The sequence below is a fragment of the Ranitomeya variabilis genome, chromosome 4 (genome assembly GCF_051348905.1).
Source record: "Ranitomeya variabilis isolate aRanVar5 chromosome 4, aRanVar5.hap1, whole genome shotgun sequence".
Lineage (NCBI taxonomy): Eukaryota > Metazoa > Chordata > Amphibia > Anura > Dendrobatidae > Ranitomeya > Ranitomeya variabilis.
Window position 1 is genome coordinate 724300438 of NC_135235.1, and position 20404 is coordinate 724320841.

The 20404-nt window shown below is 47.5% G+C and overlaps 1 protein-coding gene across 1 annotated transcript in view; it reads left to right on the plus strand.

Annotated features, from left to right (window-relative positions):
• The window catches only part of LOC143766651 (uncharacterized), a 49289-nt gene that overhangs the window by 6379 nt on the left and 22506 nt on the right, over positions 1-20404 (plus strand). The window contains exons 2-6 of the mRNA XM_077254472.1: positions 7219-7367; positions 7497-7676; positions 7759-7882; positions 7964-8061; positions 20108-20198. Of these exons, the coding sequence (XP_077110587.1) occupies positions 7290-7367; positions 7497-7676; positions 7759-7882; positions 7964-8061; positions 20108-20198 (571 nt within the window). The 5' untranslated portion in view covers positions 7219-7289. The remainder of the gene's footprint in view (positions 1-7218; positions 7368-7496; positions 7677-7758; positions 7883-7963; positions 8062-20107; positions 20199-20404) is intronic.

Consider the following 20404-nt stretch of genomic DNA (forward strand, 5'->3'; position numbering starts at 1 on the left):
AGTGATGCTTTAAATGTGATGCAGCTCATAGCTTACCCAGCTGGTAAGTATAATATGCCCCCTACCTCCCCTTCCCAGAGAACAACTATTACATGTGATGGAGTGCATAGAGTCTCTTAAAAAAACCGTATAATAATCAGCCCCCCAGTGTTGTTGCCCTTCACCCACCTCAGACCTCACAATACTCTTATCTTCTCACATTCACCCCCCAGTGCCCTGTCCCCCTCCCACACCTAAGCCCCCACAATACCCCCATCCTCTCACATTTACCCCCGAGTGACTATGACATGCCTATCAATTTAATACCTTTTATCCCCACTTACCAATGACGTTTGCATACCTCCCAACTTTTGAAGATGGGAAAGAGGGACAAAGTTTGCGGCGCGCGAAGTGCGCCGCGGCAAATTTTAGGCCACGCCTCTGACCACACCCATTCATAATTAGTCACACCCATATCCACGTCCCAAGCACACCCATTTAGCACTGCTGATCACACTGTTTCATATACAATAGTTATAAACAAAAAAATATGGCCACACAGTGCTCCATACTGTATAATGACCACACATGATGCCCCATACTGTATAATGGCCACACATGACGCTCCATACTGTATAATGAACACACATGACGCTCCATACTGTATAATGACCGCATGCATACTGTATAATGGCCGCACATGATGCTCCATACTGTATAATGACCGCACATGATGCTCCATACTGTATAATGGCCGCACATGATGCTCCATACTGTATAATGACCGCACATGATGCTCCATACTGTATAATGGCCGCACATGATGCTCCATACTGTATAATGACCGCACATGATGCTCCATACTGTATAATGACCGCACATGATGCTCCATACTGTATAATGGCCACACATGATGCTCCATATTGTATAATGACCGCACATGATGCTCCATACTGTATACTGGCTGCACATGATGCTCCATACTGTATAATGACCGCACATGATGCTCCATACTGTATAATGACTGCACATGATGCTCCATACTGTATAATGGCCGCACATGATGCTCCATACTGTATAATGACCGCACATGATGCTCCATACTGTATACTGGCCGCACATGATGCTCCATACTGTATAATGACCGCACATGATGCTCCATACTGTATAATGACCGCACATGATGCTCCATACTGTATACTGGCTGCACATGATGCTCCATACTGTATAATGAACACACATGATGCTCCATACTGTATAATGGCCACACATGATGCTCCATATTGTATAATGACCGCACATGATGCTCCATACTGTATACTGGCTGCACATGATGCTCCATACTGTATAATGACCGCACATGATGCTCCATACTGTATAATGACTGCACATGATGCTCCATACTGTATAATGGCCGCACATGATGCTCCATACTGTATAATGACCGCACATGATGCTCCATACTGTATAATGACCACACATGATGCTCCATATTGTATAATGACCGCACATGATGCTCCATACTGTATACTGGCTGCACATGATGCTCCATACTGTATAATGACCGCACATGATGCTCCATACTGTATAATGACTGCACATGATGCTCCATACTGTATAATGGCCGCACATGATGCTCCATACTGTATAATGACCGCACATGATGCTCCATACTGTATACTGGCCGCACATGATGCTCCATACTGTATAATGACCGCATATGATGCTCCATACTGTATAATGACCGCACATGATGCTCCATACTGTATACTGGCTGCACATGATGCTCCATACTGTATAATGAACACACATGATGCTCCATACTGTATAATGGCCACACATGATGCTCCATATTGTATAATGACCGCACATGATGCTCCATACTGTATACTGGCTGCACATGATGCTCCATACTGTATAATGACCGCACATGATGCTCCATACTGTATAATGACTGCACATGATGCTCCATACTGTATAATGGCCGCACATGATGCTCCATACTGTATAATGACCGCACATGATGCTCCATACTGTATAATGACCACACATGATGCTCCATATTGTATAATGACCGCACATGATGCTCCATACTGTATACTGGCTGCACATGATGCTCCTTACTGTATAATGACTGCACATGATGCTCCATATTGTATAATGACCACACATGATGCTCCATACTGTATACTGGCTGCACATGATGCTCCATATTGTATAATGACCGCACATGATGCTCCATACTGTATAATGACTGCACATGATGCTCCATACTGTATAATGACCCCACATGATGCTCCATACTGTATAATGAACACACATGATGCTCCATACTGTATAATGGCCACACATGATGCTCCATATTGTATAATGACCGCACATGATGCTCCATACTGTATACTGGCTGCACATGATGCTCCATACTGTATAATGACCGCACATGATGCTCCATACTGTATAATGACTGCACATGATGCTCCATACTGTATAATGGCCGCACATGATGCTCCATACTGTATAATGACCACACATGATGCTCCATATTGTATAATGACCGCACATGATGCTCCATACTGTATACTGGCTGCACATGATGCTCCATACTGTATAATGACCGCACATGATGCTCCATACTGTATAATGACCGCACATGATGCTCCATACTGTATAATGGCCACACATGATGCTCCATATTGTATAATGACCGCACATGATGCTCCATACTGTATACTGGCTGCACATGATGCTCCATACTGTATAATGACCGCACATGATGCTCCATACTGTATAATGACTGCACATGATGCTCCATACTGTATAATGGCCGCACATGATGCTCCATACTGTATAATGACCGCACATGATGCTCCATACTGTATACTGGCCGCACATGATGCTCCATACTGTATAATGACCGCACATGATGCTCCATACTGTATAATGACCGCACATGATGCTCCATACTGTATACTGGCTGCACATGATGCTCCATACTGTATAATGAACACACATGATGCTCCATACTGTATAATGGCCACACATGATGCTCCATATTGTATAATGACCGCACATGATGCTCCATACTGTATACTGGCTGCACATGATGCTCCATACTGTATAATGACCGCACATGATGCTCCATACTGTATAATGACTGCACATGATGCTCCATACTGTATAATGGCCGCACATGATGCTCCATACTGTATAATGACCGCACATGATGCTCCATACTGTATAATGACCACACATGATGCTCCATATTGTATAATGACCGCACATGATGCTCCATACTGTATACTGGCTGCACATGATGCTCCATACTGTATAATGACCGCACATGATGCTCCATACTGTATAATGACTGCACATGATGCTCCATACTGTATAATGGCCGCACATGATGCTCCATACTGTATAATGACCGCACATGATGCTCCATACTGTATACTGGCCGCACATGATGCTCCATACTGTATAATGACCGCATATGATGCTCCATACTGTATAATGACCGCACATGATGCTCCATACTGTATACTGGCTGCACATGATGCTCCATACTGTATAATGAACACACATGATGCTCCATACTGTATAATGGCCACACATGATGCTCCATATTGTATAATGACCGCACATGATGCTCCATACTGTATACTGGCTGCACATGATGCTCCATACTGTATAATGACCGCACATGATGCTCCATACTGTATAATGACTGCACATGATGCTCCATACTGTATAATGGCCGCACATGATGCTCCATACTGTATAATGACCGCACATGATGCTCCATACTGTATAATGACCACACATGATGCTCCATATTGTATAATGACCGCACATGATGCTCCATACTGTATACTGGCTGCACATGATGCTCCTTACTGTATAATGACTGCACATGATGCTCCATATTGTATAATGACCACACATGATGCTCCATACTGTATACTGGCTGCACATGATGCTCCATATTGTATAATGACCGCACATGATGCTCCATACTGTATAATGACTGCACATGATGCTCCATACTGTATACTGGCTGCACATGATGCTCCATACTGTATAATGAACACACATGATGCTCCATACTGTATAATGGCCACACATGATGCTCCATATTGTATAATGACCGCACATGATGCTCCATACTGTATACTGGCTGCACATGATGCTCCATACTGTATAATGACCGCACATGATGCTCCATACTGTATAATGACTGCACATGATGCTCCATACTGTATAATGGCCGCACATGATGCTCCATACTGTATAATGACCGCACATGATGCTCCATACTGTATAATGACCACACATGATGCTCCATATTGTATAATGACCGCACATGATGCTCCATACTGTATACTGGCTGCACATGATGCTCCATACTGTATAATGACCGCACATGATGCTCCATACTGTATAATGACTGCACATGATGCTCCATACTGTATAATGGCCGCACATGATGCTCCATACTGTATAATGACCGCACATGATGCTCCATACTGTATACTGGCCGCACATGATGCTCCATACTGTATAATGACCGCATATGATGCTCCATACTGTATAATGACCGCACATGATGCTCCATACTGTATACTGGCTGCACATGATGCTCCATACTGTATAATGAACACACATGATGCTCCATACTGTATAATGGCCACACATGATGCTCCATATTGTATAATGACCGCACATGATGCTCCATACTGTATACTGGCTGCACATGATGCTCCATACTGTATAATGACCGCACATGATGCTCCATACTGTATAATGACTGCACATGATGCTCCATACTGTATAATGGCCGCACATGATGCTCCATACTGTATAATGACCGCACATGATGCTCCATACTGTATAATGACCACACATGATGCTCCATATTGTATAATGACCGCACATGATGCTCCATACTGTATACTGGCTGCACATGATGCTCCTTACTGTATAATGACTGCACATGATGCTCCATATTGTATAATGACCACACATGATGCTCCATACTGTATACTGGCTGCACATGATGCTCCATATTGTATAATGACCGCACATGATGCTCCATACTGTATAATGACTGCACATGATGCTCCATACTGTATAATGACCCCACATGATGCTCCATACTGTATTATGGCCACAGTTCTCCATACTGTATAATGACATACAGGCACGCAGCTCACACACATGCAGCATCACACACACACAGTATCACACATACACACGCAGCATCACAAACGCAGCTCACAAACACATGCAGCTTTGACACAAATGCATCACACATGCAGCCATCACACACACACACAGCCATCACACACACACAGCCATCACACACACACGCAGTCATCACACACACACGCAGCCATCACACACACACGCAGCCATCACACACACACGCAGTCATCACACACACGCAGTCATCACACACACGCAGCCATCACACACACGCAGCCATCACACACACACGCAGCCATCACACACACACGCAGCCATCACACACACACACACACGCAGCCATCACACACACACACACACACGCAGCCATCACACACACACACGCAGCCATCACACACACACACGCAGCCATCACACACATGCAGCCATCACACACATGCAGCCATCACACACACCCAGCCATCACACACACACACACACACACACACACACCCAGCCATCACACACACACACTCAGCCATCACACACACACACCCAGCCATCACACACACACACCCAGCCATCACACACACCCAGCCATCACACACACCAGATACCTCATACACACATGACACACACAAATGCAGCATCACACATCTCACACACACACACACACATCACACACACACACAATCTCCTCTGTGGTGCAGGGGCGGCTGATCTGTCCATGTGCAGCTCTTCAGTTTCTCCGGCTGCTCACAGCTCTGCACTGTCCCGGCACCTCCCCCGTCTCTCCTTCTCTGCCGGGATAGCAGCTAAGAGCAGGAGACGCCAGAGCTCTGTGCACACACCTCAGGTAGTGAGTCGCTGACCTCTCATCTTGATCGCTGCTGGCTCTCTTCCTCAGCGTGGCAGCGCCGCACACACAGGGGGCGGGGGCGGGGGAGGGATCGGTCGGGAGGAGACCCAGCATGTATAAGAAAAAAAAAACAGCCACAAACCTAATCGGGCTCTCTCTACGTCCCGGAAGTGGGCGGGGCTTCACCGGCGGCCGCAAATTCGGGATTTTAAATGCCCGAAGCGGGACAGCGGGACCCCGGTGCCAAAGCGGGACTGTCACGCTGAAATCGGGACGGTTGGGAGGTATGCGTTTGCATCAGGACCAGGAAGTATCTGAGTGAAATACAGGTGGGCACCAGGACCCAGCGTGCCTGCCCTAAGCCAGTCCCAGCGTGCACACGGAGGGAAGAAACCTGCAGCCTGGGAGAAGCTCCTGAGTTCGGTCAGCACAATACAGTGCAGGAGGGAGATTTGCAACTGGCCACTGTCCGACCAGCGTGCAGAATCTCCTTCAAGCAGGAAAGCAGGCATTTTACTGCTCTCCCCTCCTGTGCTGTATTGTGCCTCATCACGGAAGAGGCAGTGCCGGCTCCCAGTGGGCCCCTTCATGTGACAGGGCCCGGGGCGATGGCCCCCTCTGCCCCCCCCAGTAGCTACGCTACTGACATGGAGACATTGGCCTCAGATATCTCCGGTCTTGTTCTTACCAACAATCTCCTATAAAAGCCTCAAACTTCTGTGTGTGACTCAGAGCTGAGATCTAACGTGATAGAAGATTCCAGTGCGGGGAAGACGGGAAACCTCCATATAGAGGCCGGTGGGGATGGAGTCAGTGACCGACTCTGGACAGATCTGTTCCTAGAGCCGCAGTAGGAGATGGAGATGTCGTCCTCATCATGAAGTCGTTATTTCTCCTGTCACGTGTAATGAATATCTCCTGCAGTATTACTAATGCCGATTCCAGGGTCGGTAAATGAGGCGAGAATTAGCGTTATGGAAGATGAGTCTATGAGGAACGTATTCAGCTGCCGACTCCGAGGGAGAAACTGCTTGTTGTCTGTGGCCGAAATATATAGGTTTTATTAGTAGATATAAAGAAGAAAACTAAATACTGTAAAATAATAAATCTCCTCATATGTTTCCCTCATTATCTCCAGTAATTGTATTATTACACAGGATTCTTATGATGTTACATCGGCTCATCTTCTTCTCATTCAGGTCTCTACAATATCGGATCCTCTCAGTGAAGATCTTCTATATATGAGAATTTACTGATTTACCCATTACAGATGGATATGAACAGAGACAAGATGGCGGAGAGGATATTACACCTCACCCTAGAGATCCTCTTCCGGCTTACTGGAGAGGTGAGAGATTCTGATGACATCACATTACATCATTCTTATCTATGGGAATAACAGATGGACAGAACTGGAGAGGTGAGGACTCTGGAAATGTCTGTAGTGAGATTTATTAATGTGTCTCTCCATAACCAGGATTACACAGTAGTGAAGAAGACCTCTAGTGAGCGCTGTCAGGACTCTGTGTCTGAGGGATGGGGAAGACTAATGAGCCCAATCACGGGGCCTCCACCTCACCCCCTGTTACTTGAGGACATCAATGACCAGAAGATCCTAGAACTCGCCTACAAGATGATTGAGCTACTGACTGGAGAGGTGACACTGCTGGGAATGCTGGGACATTATACAGTAACGCTATGAAGGGATTGGGTGATGACGGTATCATTGTATGTGTCAGGTTCCTATAAGGTGTCAGGATGTCGCTGTCTATTTCTCCATGGAGGAGTGGGAGTATTTAGAAGGACACAGAGATCTGTACAAGGACGTCATGATGGAGGTTCCCCAGCCCCTCACATCACCAGGTAACAGACAGGACTAAATACACACGGCCAATAATTATCTGTATGTAAAGAATGAATTCAGTCCCTGTATGTTTCCTCCAGATCTATCCAGTAAGAGGACAACACCCGAGAGATGTCCCCGTCCTCTTCTTCCACAGGACTGTAAACAGGAAGATCCCAATGTTCCTCAGGATGATCAGGTAGATGGAGAGAAGGTGTCATGAGATCTCCCTTAGGCTGATTTCACACGTCAGTGGCTCCGGTACGTGAGGTGACAGTTTCCTCACGTACCGGAGCCACTCACACACGTAGACACATTGAAATCAATGCATCTGTGCAGATGTCATTGATTTTTTGCGGACCGTGTCTCCGTGTGCCAAACACGGAGACATGTCAGTGTTCGTGGGAGCGCACGGATTACACGGACCCATTAAAGTCAATGGGTCCGTGTAAAACAGTCCGTGTGCCGTGCAGGAGACAGCGCTACAGTAAGCGCTGTCCCCCCCACATGGTGCTGAAGCCGCCCTTCATATCTTCTCTGCAGCAGCGTTTGCTGTAGAGAAGATATGAATAATCCTTTTTTTTTTTGTTTCTCGTGTTTAACATAAAGCTCCATGTCCCCACCCCCCTCCCACCCCCTGTGCGCCCGCCCTCTGTTATTAAAATACTCACCCGCCTCCCTCGCAGTGTCCTGTCCTGGCCGCAGCTTCTGTATGCGGTCACGTGGGGCCGGCCATTACAGAAATGAATATGCAGCTCCACCCCTATGGGAGGTGGAGCTGCATATTCATGACTGTAATCGGCGGCCCCACGTGACCGCTCATACAGTAGAAGTTGCGGCCAGGACAGGAAGCAGCGCCAGCGAGGGAGCCGGGTGAGTATTTTAATAACAGCGGGCGGGCGCACAGGGGGTGGGGACATGGAGCTTTATGTTAAACACGAGAAACAAAAAAAAAAAAAAGGATTATTCATATCTTCTCTACAGCAAACGCTGCTGCAGAGAAGATATGAATGGCGGCTTCAGCACCACATTGGGGGGACAGCGCTTATCTCTAGCGCTGTCTCCTGCACGGTGCGTGTGGTACCCACTCGCACGTATGCCACACTGATGTGCCACAGAAACGCACGGGCACACGGACATGGATAATTCCGATACCGATTTTTCTGGTACCGGAATTATCTGGACGTGTGGGACAGGCCTTAGGCTGGTTTCACACTTCTGTTTATTTCCGATCCTGGAAAAACCAATACCGGAGATATCAGTGTCCGTGTGTGTAATACTTGTGGCACACGTGTGGCAACCGTGTACCGCCTCAGTACCACACAGACGGCAGCCTGGGAAGAAGCGCTACTGTAAGCGCTGTTTCCTTGGTGGCGGGTGCTGAAGACGGCTCTCATCGTTCTCCCCTGGTCTGCCGGCGATCGTCAGGAGCTGAAGAGAATGATGAGTTATATTAAAGTCTGAACGATGACAGCAGGTGGGGGCTTTTGGGACTCTTACTCCCATCATCCGACACTTGCTGCCTCTAATAACAGTGACAGCAGGAGCGGATGATCGGGGTATTCCTCAGCCGCCACTTGCGATATAATTAAATAAATTAATGAAAATCCCAGTGTGGGTTCCCCCCTATTTTCTTGAACCAACCAGGCAAAACTCACAGCTGGGGGCTGCAACCCTCAGCTGTCAGCTTCAGCAAGGCTGGTTATCAAGAATAGAGGGTGTGAAGATCTGTGGTTGTGGGTTATAAAAATCACAGATTAACGATGCAACTATTTTTTTATTCCATACATCCATGGTTGTACAACAAATCCAGGTGGAAGGCCAACATACAATGTCCTCAGTCCACAAGTTCCCAATCTGAGATCGGTAGTTCCACTGTCTCCATACCAGGCGATGCCCACTGTCTCCCAACTTTTGGTTGGCCCACAGATTTTGTACCTCCAGCTGGTATAGTGTGCAGTCACAGCCTATGTTCCTCCAGACGATGGATATCCCGACCGTAGCTCATGGATACCCCTCCAGCCAACAATCTCCAAAGCTCCATAGATCATCCATCCATTCCAGCTTGGATCCTCTTCCATCAAAATCCCTCCAACAACTGCCTGATTCAACCCTATGTCTTTTTCTCCCGCCCCATTAAACATTTTCCTTTAGCTCACAGAACAAGGCATATTCCATCAGCTGGGACTGTATGTGGGACCACCCGTGGTGATGGCTCCCCTGAGTACTATCCCCAACCACACAATGGGCCTAGGTTTGGGAGTACAATGGGAGCAAGACCTTGATACAAATGAGATTGATAGAGTCTGTCCTTAAGGCCCCGTCACACACAGCGACGCTGCAGCGATACAGACAACGATGCTGATCGCTGCAACGTCGCTGTTTAGTCGCTGTGTGGTCGCTGGGGAGCTGTCACACAGACCGCTCTCCAGCGACCAACGATGCCGAGGTCCCCGGGTAACCAGGGTAAACATCGGGTTGCTAAGCGCAGGGCCGCGCTTAGTAACCCGATGTTTACCCTGGTTACCAGCGTAAAAGTAAAAAAACAAACAGTACATACTCAACTTCGCATCCCCCGGCGTCCGCTTCCTGCACTGACTGAGCGCCGGCCCTAACAGCAGAGCGGTAACGTCACCGCTGTACTGTACTTTCACTTTACGGCCGGATCTCAGTCAGTGCGGGAAGCGGACGGCAAGGGACCTGACGGACACCGGAATGTGAGTATGTACTGTTTGTTTTTTTTTACATTTACGATGGTAACCAGGGTAAACATCGGGTTACTAAGCGCGGCCCTGCGCTTAGTAACCCGATGTTTACCCTGGTTACCAGTGAAGACATCGCTGAATCCGTGTCACACACACCGATTCAGCGATGTCAGCGGGACCTCAACGACCAAAAAAAGGTCCAGGCCATTCCGACACGACCAGCGATCTCGCAGCAGGGGCCTGGTCGCTGGTACGTGTCAAACATAGCGAGATCGCTACTGAGGTCGCTGTTGCGTCACAAAACTTGTGACTCAGCAGCGATCTCGCTATGTGAGACGGGGCCTTTAGGTTCACATAAGCTCTAGCCTGCTCGTCTTCCTCTGCTGACTGCCACTGAATAGAAACATTGATTCCTGAGCATAAACTGCTGAGCAAGAAAATCACTAATAAAACACATCAAGCAAATTAACCATTAAAGTACAATGATATTAATGTCACCGGTGCTCTGTGCTGGAAAAAGTCTTTATGTCTTAGAGCTGTGGACTCCGCTCCACGTCCATTTGTCCTCTAGTCTTTAGTAAGCGTCCATATCCTCACACTGGGGTCCCCATGCTATGTTTGTTTTTAAATACTTTAATAAATAATTGTAAAAAAACGGCATGGGGTCCCCCGCATTTTTGGCAACCTACCTCGCTAAAGCTCACAGCTGGGGGCTGGTATTCTCTTACTGGTAAGGGGTCATTGCTTTTGGCCCCCTCCAGCCTAAAAACAGCCGGCCACTGCTGCCCAGAAAAGGCTCATCTATTAGATGCACCAATTCTGGTGCTTTGCCCGGGTCTTCCCACTTGCCCTGTAGCGGTGGCAATTGGGGTTAATATTTGTGGGGTTGATGTCACCTTTATATTGTCAGGTGACATCAAGCCCATGGCTTAGTAATGGAGAAGTGTCTATAAGACACCTATCCATTACTAATGCTATACAGTACAGTATGTAAATAAAGACACAGCCAGAATAAAATCCTTTAATGGAAAAAATGACACAGATTCCTTTATTAATCTTTTTTTTTTTTTTAACTCAAATTATTATTAAGAATTACATTACAATTTACATGTTACATTCTTGTTTTCAATACAAAGTTTTCCCCCAAAACAAACCCCCCCATTCCGAACTTATCCCGCCCCCTCCCTATAAGACAGCCCACCTCTTTTAATCGCTCGACCATCAAAACTATAGAATGACTATCATCTCAATTAGGACTGCAGGCCTCATGTTGTGTTTTCACCAATTCAGGACCGTGACTCACCCGTCCTCTATAGCGAACCTATCCCATGGCAAGCCACGAAGACCACAATTTATCAGACGTTTCTATTTTCCCTCTTTTCTTATTAAACCCCTTTTCCAATATCAGGCCCTGCTTCACATATTGGAGGAATTATCTTCTTGGAGGCGGTTCATCCTTAATCCAATTTCGCGCTATTACCTTCCGGGCCATATACAGCAATCTGGCAATAGCTATCTTCAGGTTGTTATCCACTCCAATCTCATCCACGTGTCCCAGCTAGCACACCATCGGGTCCCTTGGCACCGTGCATCTGTACACTCCTTCCACACGACTCAAAACCACCAACGAAAAGCAGCCAGTCTCGGACACGTCCACATCATATGAAATATATCAGCATTTGTAGACTTACACCTCGGGCACTCAGAATCAGCACGTAAACCTGCCTTATACAATACCTCCGGAGACTTGTAAACTCTGTGTATTACATAAAGCTGTGACAGCCTATACGGTTCTCTCAGTGACAGCCGTGGTACCCACTCCAGCACCGACTCCCAAGTTTCATTCTCCATTGGGCCCAAATACCTCTCCCACTTAGCTCTCGCCGTTATCGGAAACCCCAAAAGGTAAGTGTGCAGCAAGTCTTTATAAAGAGTGGAAATAACTCCCCTAGTAGTCCCTTCAGCACACACATACTCCAACACTATATCCCTTTGAATTCTGATGCCTCCGTCCCTATTCTGAGCTCCAAATGCGTGTCTCATCCGCAAATACTGATATTCCCCCGCAGGCCCGAGATCGAACTCCACCTGCAATTGGGAAAAGGATTTCAACTCCCTCTTCTCAATTATCTGATACACGTAGTGAATTCCCTTGGCCTGCCATTCTGGTAACACCCCCAGTGCCACAAACTCCGGTAAATTATTATTATGCCATAACGGGGAGAATCTGGTCAGCCCCGTAATCCCACGTATATGTTTCAGTCTACCCCACAGCTTACATATCAATAATATAGTTGGATACAATTTCCCCAAAGCCCCCAGGGATCCATCCTCCAGACACTGTATTACTGGCCTTCTCTTTGTCACCTTTTCCATCAGTTGCTGTACCGCACTGGATGACCCCTCATGCGCCCAGCCCTTTAAATGCTGACTTTGGGCTGCAAGAAAATATACTTCAGGGTTGGCAGTGCCAAGCCACCATCTTGCTTGGGTCGCTGAAGCTTCTCCAGTCTGATACGTGGATGATGTCTCCCCCATAACAAATTCCTGAACAGGGAGTTAATCTGCCTGAATTTCCCTCGCGGTATCCAAACTGGCGCGTTATAAAGAACATATAGAATTTTCGGCATCAAAATCATTTTGATGAGATTCACCCTGCCCACCACAGATAAATGCAACTTAATCCTGGCATCCACTTTTGCCATAAGAACGCCTAAGATTGGAGTCAGATTCCTATGTATGTAGTCCGTAACAGGCATAGAGATCCATATCCCCAAGTATTTAAATTGACTTACGACCTTAGGTCGCCCATCCTCAGGAAGCTCACTCCCATCCTCCCCCACGTCATCAACTCTAAACAGAATCGACTTACTCCAATTTATCGTCAGCCCCGACAATGAGCCAAATCTTTCAATAAGCCCAATGGCCCCCCCCCAAGGAAGTGACTGGGTCAGCCAGAAACAGTAGAATATCATCCGCGTACATTGCCACCTTCTCTTTAATTATCCCATATTTAAACCCAGACACCTCGTCAGACTGTCGAAGTTTAGCAGCCAATGGTTCCACAGCCAGAGCTAATTGTATAGTCCGCGATAACTCCCCATTCACCCTGACTCTAGCCACCGGCTGCGAGTACAGCAGCTGAATCCAGGACACAAACTGCGAGCCAAACCCCATACACTGCAACACCTGCCAGAGATATCCCCATTCCACACTGTCGAATGCCTTATGGGCATCTAAGGATGCAATAACTCTCTGGCCTCAGTTGTCGGACCTAAGCTGCAGATTCATGAACAGCCTCCTTAGGTTGACCGCCGTGGATCTATCAGGCATAAAGACAGATTGGTTTGGGTGCACCAGGTTGGAGATGACACTTGTCAACCGCGTCGCCAACACCTTGGCCAGAAGCTTGACATCCATAGTGATCAAGGAGATTGGCCGGTACGACTCAGGTTGCCCCAAGTCTTTCCTTTCCTTAGGAATCACCGCTATTATGGCTTCTCTCATGGATGCTGGCAGATACCCTCTACTCTTAGCCTCATCTAGGACCGCCTTTAATCTGGGAATTAGCACCTCCCCCATATTTTTATTGATCTCAGCGGGAAACCCATCCACTCCAGGCGCCTTCCCATTAGCCATGGACTGTAATGCCCGACCCTGTTCCTCCTCTGTGACGGGAGCCTCCAAGCCCTCTCTATCTGCATCACTCAACTTCGGGAGCCCCAGTCCCTCAAGGAACGCCACTGTGTCTCCCACCGACTCGGAGGAATATAGGTCCGTGTAAAAGTCCGCAAAGACCTCCAAAATCTCTGAATTTTCAGAGACACTCGTACCACTCCTGGAAACCAGAGAATGGACAAACGAAGTACTCCTCTTGGCAGAAGCCACCAGCGACAGCATGTGACCGATCGTCTCACCCTCCTGATAGTAAGCCAGCTTCAGAAATTCCCGCTTCCTTTCAGCCTTCCCCAACAAAATTTTCTTTAGGTGACTTTGAGCTGCCTTTAATCTGTTCCCAGCTTCAGGAGTGCCCATTATTACCATCTCATCCTCCGCTACCCTCAGCCCATCAATCGCTGCCTTCTCTGCCTCTCTCGTCTTCCGCTTACATCTACTAATATCTCTAAACAACAGCCCTCTTAAGTACGCCTTCATGGCTTCCCATACCGTAAGAGCATCTACACTCCCATCATTCAGCACAAAAAATTCTGCCAACTCCTGTTTTATCTTATCTAAATCTATACTGTGCAGCCAGTTAGGGTGAATTTTTCATTCTCCTGTTCGCAGCCTGTGTCCCCATCAGTCGGAACTCCACCTCAATTGAACTATGGTCCGAGGGGGCCCTAGGTAAATATCGCACATCCCCCCCCCCCCCCACCATCGTGTCCAACAGACGATTGCCTAGTACCAGATCAATTCTGGATCGAGTACTATGAGCTGGTGAATAACATGAATATCCCCTTTCCCCAACATGTCTAACTCTTCATAGGTCAGTCATACCAACTTCGCGAATATAAGTCCCAAACGTAGTAATGTGTCCCACTGTCCTATTCTGGGAGTTTTTATTTTTATCCCAAAAGTCATCACATATATTATTAAGATCACCAGTGATTAGAAATGGTATTGGGCCCCAGCGTTCCACCCGTTCCAACACCTCTCTGATTTTCTTGCTTGAGTATGGGGGCGGAATATACATTGCCGCTATACACATCAACACTCCGTGTAATAAACTTAGTGATAAGTGCAGTGGAGATCAGTATCATGGGTCAGAAAAGAGGCCGAGAGACAACAGGTTAAGAGATCAAGAATATTTATGATGGTATGCAGGTAAACAGCTATGACACAGCAGGTTAGTAGCAGACAGAGCTGGATAGGCAGTAAGCACGTGTGCAGACCGTGGAAGTCCAAGTATGTCAGGTCCAGAGACCTGGAGACCAGACCAGGCCTCCTAGCAGGGAGCAGTCCAGCAGCAGAAATGAGTGCAGCGCAGATCCAGGGAAACAAGTCTTACAACGAAGAGACGTAGATCTGAAGACAGACGGGGTTTCCCAAAGTAACGAAGAAAACAGCAAGATAGCAGTTCTTCCAGCTTGATCACAAGTCAGGAACAAGATACTCAAGCAATGAGTAATATTCAGAGCTCCCTTATATACACCACAGACAGGAACAGGAAAAGTCTGACAGGAAGCAAGATGGCCCCCGTGAGGCCAGTGACTCCATCTTGGGTAAGGGCAAAAGTAACTGAACTGAGGGCACCAGCAGACAGGAACAGATGTACAGTCCAAGTCCTTACACTCCGTGTATTTTACATTGCACCACCGCATACTGACCATCCTCATCCACATGTACCATCACCTCTTCATACTGCACTCCCACAGGTACCATCACCGACACACCCCTAGAGTACGTAGAGAAGGTAGCATGGTATGCCCTCTGTATCCAGCGCCTATTTAATACATCAACCTTCTCCCGCACTAATGGCGTCTCCAGCAGACATATCATTGAGACTCTCTGTTCTCTAACATACTGCAGACTCGCCGCCCGCCGAGACTTATCCGCAAGGCCTCTCACGTTCCAACTCAATATTTTAATGTGGCCCCCAATCATGTGACTCATCATCCTTCATAGTATCCTCATTCCCAAGTATGAGCTGTCTAATCCCTCCCACCCCCCCTGCCAACCCCCAACCTGCCCCCTAACCCACCCAATACTACACATTCTACCTCTTCGCAATGGGCGGTGGAGCCCCACTCTTGATAACACTCTCCCTTGCTTTGCCCTCTCCACTCGCCTCCCGCTGCCGTGACTATAAGAATTTCCCACACGTTGTTTTTTGTTTTGTGTTTTTTTTTTTTTAAAACCACAACAGAACATTCCAACTTATATAAACATGTAGAGAAACAACAAAACAAACTTGCAGTACCCCGCGTAACCCTCCTCCCCTAAACTTATTAACCGTTACTGCCCTCTCCGGCCAATCACTCAATATGGCCCAGCTCAGCCCTCAACAGTTGCTCATCCCTTTAGCAATTATGCTATTAAACGCAGATCCCTCCTCCAGCGACAGAGAAATAACTCCCATCCAGATCTCCCCGACATGTCAATCGCCTTTTTCCTTAAGTTTTTTAGCATTAGTATCAATCCACTGGGTAGCGTCCTCTGGAGTCAGGAAAAAATGGGTTTTATCAAAAGCCACCACTCTCAACTTTGCAGGAAACAGCATAGAGTATTGCACTCCCAGCTCCCTCAGTCGTCTCTTGACTCCAGTGAACTTCATTCTCTGTTTCTGAACCCCAGCAGAATAATCCGGGTAAATAGCAATCTTTTGACCTCCATTTCTGTAGCCTTCCTGAGGATAATGTCTCTGTCCCTGTAATTCAGTATTTTGGCAAGCATGGTACGGGGATTTGCTCCTGGGGCAGGGGGCTGCGGCGGGACCCTATGAGCTCTCTCAACAGCAAAAACTTTTGTCAGCACTGCGCCCCCAATTTTCTCCATCAGCCAGCTTTCAATAAACTCCGTGGGGTTTCTCTCCTCAGTTTTTTCAGGCAGACCCACTATACGTATTTTATTCCTTCTGGATCTGTTTTCCAGATCCTCATTTTTGGCAGCGAGCTCTGATATTGCTTGGGCGAACTTTTTCTCCGCTTTTTGCAGTTTTACTATATGGTCTTCTGCTGTGCTCACCCTCTCTTCCACCACTCCCATACGTCTGTCCATCTTTTGCAGGGCTGCATTTATCTGTGATGTTTCCCCTTTTACCTCTTGCATCTGAAGGGTCAGAGTATTTAGGGACTGCTTGCATGAGGAGACCAACGCAAAAACATCCCTGAGGGTCGGCTCATCTTCCTGTATCAAATTTTCAGGTCCCCGTTTTGCCCCCGCCATGCTGCTTTTCACCCTCCCCTTCTGTACCTCATGCCTTGCAGCCAGGACCGCATCCTCCTCCTCCATACCCGCTCCAGCTCCTTTCTCTGCCCCCTCCGCAGCATCCACTCTGGCATACTGCTGAAGCTTCGCCGCCACCTCTATACACCTCTGACACTCGGCGTTCTCCTAGTCAGCGTCTTCTCTGGCATCGGCGCCATCTTGGCTGGCTCCTGCATCGCCAGCACCCGCATCCTTCTGCCACCGCCTGGTCATTGCCTCCAATGCCGGGTCCACCGCTCAGCACTGCTTTGCTCCCCTGACCCTCAGCCAGCCGGTATGTGGCAGAAAAGTCCGGTCAGCAGCGTCTGCACAGGACAATTAGCCCTTTAGCAGCGGGAGCGCTTTTCTATGCGTCCGCTCACATGGCCAGCTAGGACACGCCCCCTCCTTTATTAATCTCAGTTAAACCATAGTTACTGCATTGTCTAATTCCACCGAAGCCCTCGATCTATAATAAAAGTAAAATAAGAAAACAACAATATACCATACCTGTCCCTCGTTCTGTCCCACGCTGTAATCCATGTCTGGGGGCTAAATAGTTTGCAAGCTGGACGGTGCCAAGATGCGACCGTCCAGGCTGAAAACCACTGGTGAATGAGCTGCTGCGAGCGCAACCTCAGTGACAAGCGGTGAAATCATCACTAGCATTTTCCCACAGTACTGAGGTCACCGCAGTTCAGCCCGGCCTTGATGATGTCACCGCTGGTAAATGATGCTTCGCTTTCATCAGCTCATTCACCAGTGGTTCTCAGCCTGGACGGTCGCATCTTGGCACAGTCCAGGTTGAAAACGAATTATCCCCCAGACATGGATTACGGCGTGGAACAGAATGACAGACAGGTATGGTATATTGTTGTTTTGTTATTTTATTTTTATTACAGGAGATCGAGGGCTTCGGTGGAATTAGGCAAGGTCGTAAGTATGGTTTAATTGAGAATATTAAAGGAGTCAGTCATTTTTTAAATTAAAGGACTTTATTCTGGCTGTGTCTTTATTTACCATATAACTATAGGATTAGTAATGCAGATATGTCTTAGACACTTCTCAATTACAATGCTGTGGGCTTGATGTCACCTGACAATACAAAGATGAAATCAACCCCTCAAATATTAACCCCACTTGCCACCGCTACAGAGCAAGTGGGAAGAGTCGGGCAAAGTGCCAAAATTGACACATTTAATAGATGCACCTTTTCTAGGCAGCTGCAGGCTGCTGTTTTTAGGCTGGGGGGTCAATATCCATGGCCCCTTACCAGCCTGAGAAAACCATCCCCAAGCTTTGAGCTTTAGCAAGGCTGGTTGTCAGAAATGGGGGGGGACCCCACACCATTTTTTTAAATTATATATTTAAATAATTTTAAAAAAATAGCGTGGGTACCCCTCTATTCTTGATAGCCAACCTTGCTGAAGCTGACAGCTGAGGGTTGCAGCCCCCAGCTGTGAGGTTTACCTGGTTGGTTCAAGAAAATAGAGGGGAACCCACACCGGGGTTTTCATTAATTTATTTCTAAATATTGCAGGCGGCGGGTGATGAATACCCTGATCATCCGCTCCTGCTGTCACTGTTATTAGCGGCACCGACCGCCAGCAGAGCAGGGGAGAATGATGAGAGCCGTCTTCAGCACCTGCTGCCGGGAAATAGCGCTTACTGTAGCTCTTCTTTCACGGTGCTGATGCGTGTCGCACGGAGGACATCAATGTGTGTTCTCCATGTGAACGTGTGCAGTACGTTTTGCCGTCCGTGCTGACGGTAAAAAACGGACATGACTACGTGCGGGACACACGGTCCATGGAAACACACTGACGTGCACAGACCCATTCATTTGAATGGGTGTACATGTGTACGTGTCTCCGGTACGTGTGAAAACTGTCACCTCACATACCGGAGACATGAACGTGTGAAAGAGGTTTTATGATGTTGTGGGAACACCGTCTCTTTAAATCATCGTTGATGTATTGTAAGGCAGCATAAACCAACTTGTGGGGAAAACAAACTCAGCCTTCTTGGCTAAAACAAGAACGAAATGATAAAAGAAAACAAAATGCTGCAGCACAGTCCGTATGTTGTGGGTGGCCCCCCACTCTGGAGCAGGACAGGTTCAGTCTGTACTCGAGGAGCCACAAAGCCTCTGGAGTCCTCTCTCCAGGGTAGCTGAGCCCAGACTGCCTTTAGAGCTCGGTTATTTCACCCCAAGCCTGTAACTTCCCCATCATGTGATTGATCACATGATCATGACCTCATGCAGGTCCTGGCAGGTCTGCCAGGGGAGATAAAGTGGACCTTCTCCCACCCGCTCTGTGAAGGTCCACATAAAACCAGCCCTGTTTATGCAACTTAACCCTCACAACACGTAGTGTGCTGGAGAAAAATGCTCTGGTTTCACATCACTGACACCATTAAGCGCAGTGACACATATCTCCCCTCTATCACCTTACCAGTGACTGTCACAATGTGTAGACGGCTGTGAAGGTCTTGTGTTCAGTGTTGCTTTATCCTCCAGTATTATATGTTTTATACTTGTGTAATGAGAACGGAGGAGATGGCAGGATTAGAGCTGATCATAGATGTGACTTCTCCATCTGTCTGTGACCTTTACAATATTTGTTTCAGGGTGAAGATCTGACCCATATTAATACTACAGAGACATATGTGAGGGGTGATGAGCGGTGTAAAGAGGAGATTCCCACATATGACTACCCAGGTGAGTAGTGACCACTAAATGCAGAGAAGTCACAGATTCTTCTCAGTCCCCGGCTGTGGCTGCTTTATCGGTGGTGTAGTCCAACTGTATCACAATCATGTGATCACCATTTTGCCTCTAGACCACAACATTCTCCTCCACCCAAAACTGTCCAAGTGACTTTGGGCACTGAAAAATGGGAAGAAGGAAAAAATCAGGGCTTGGAA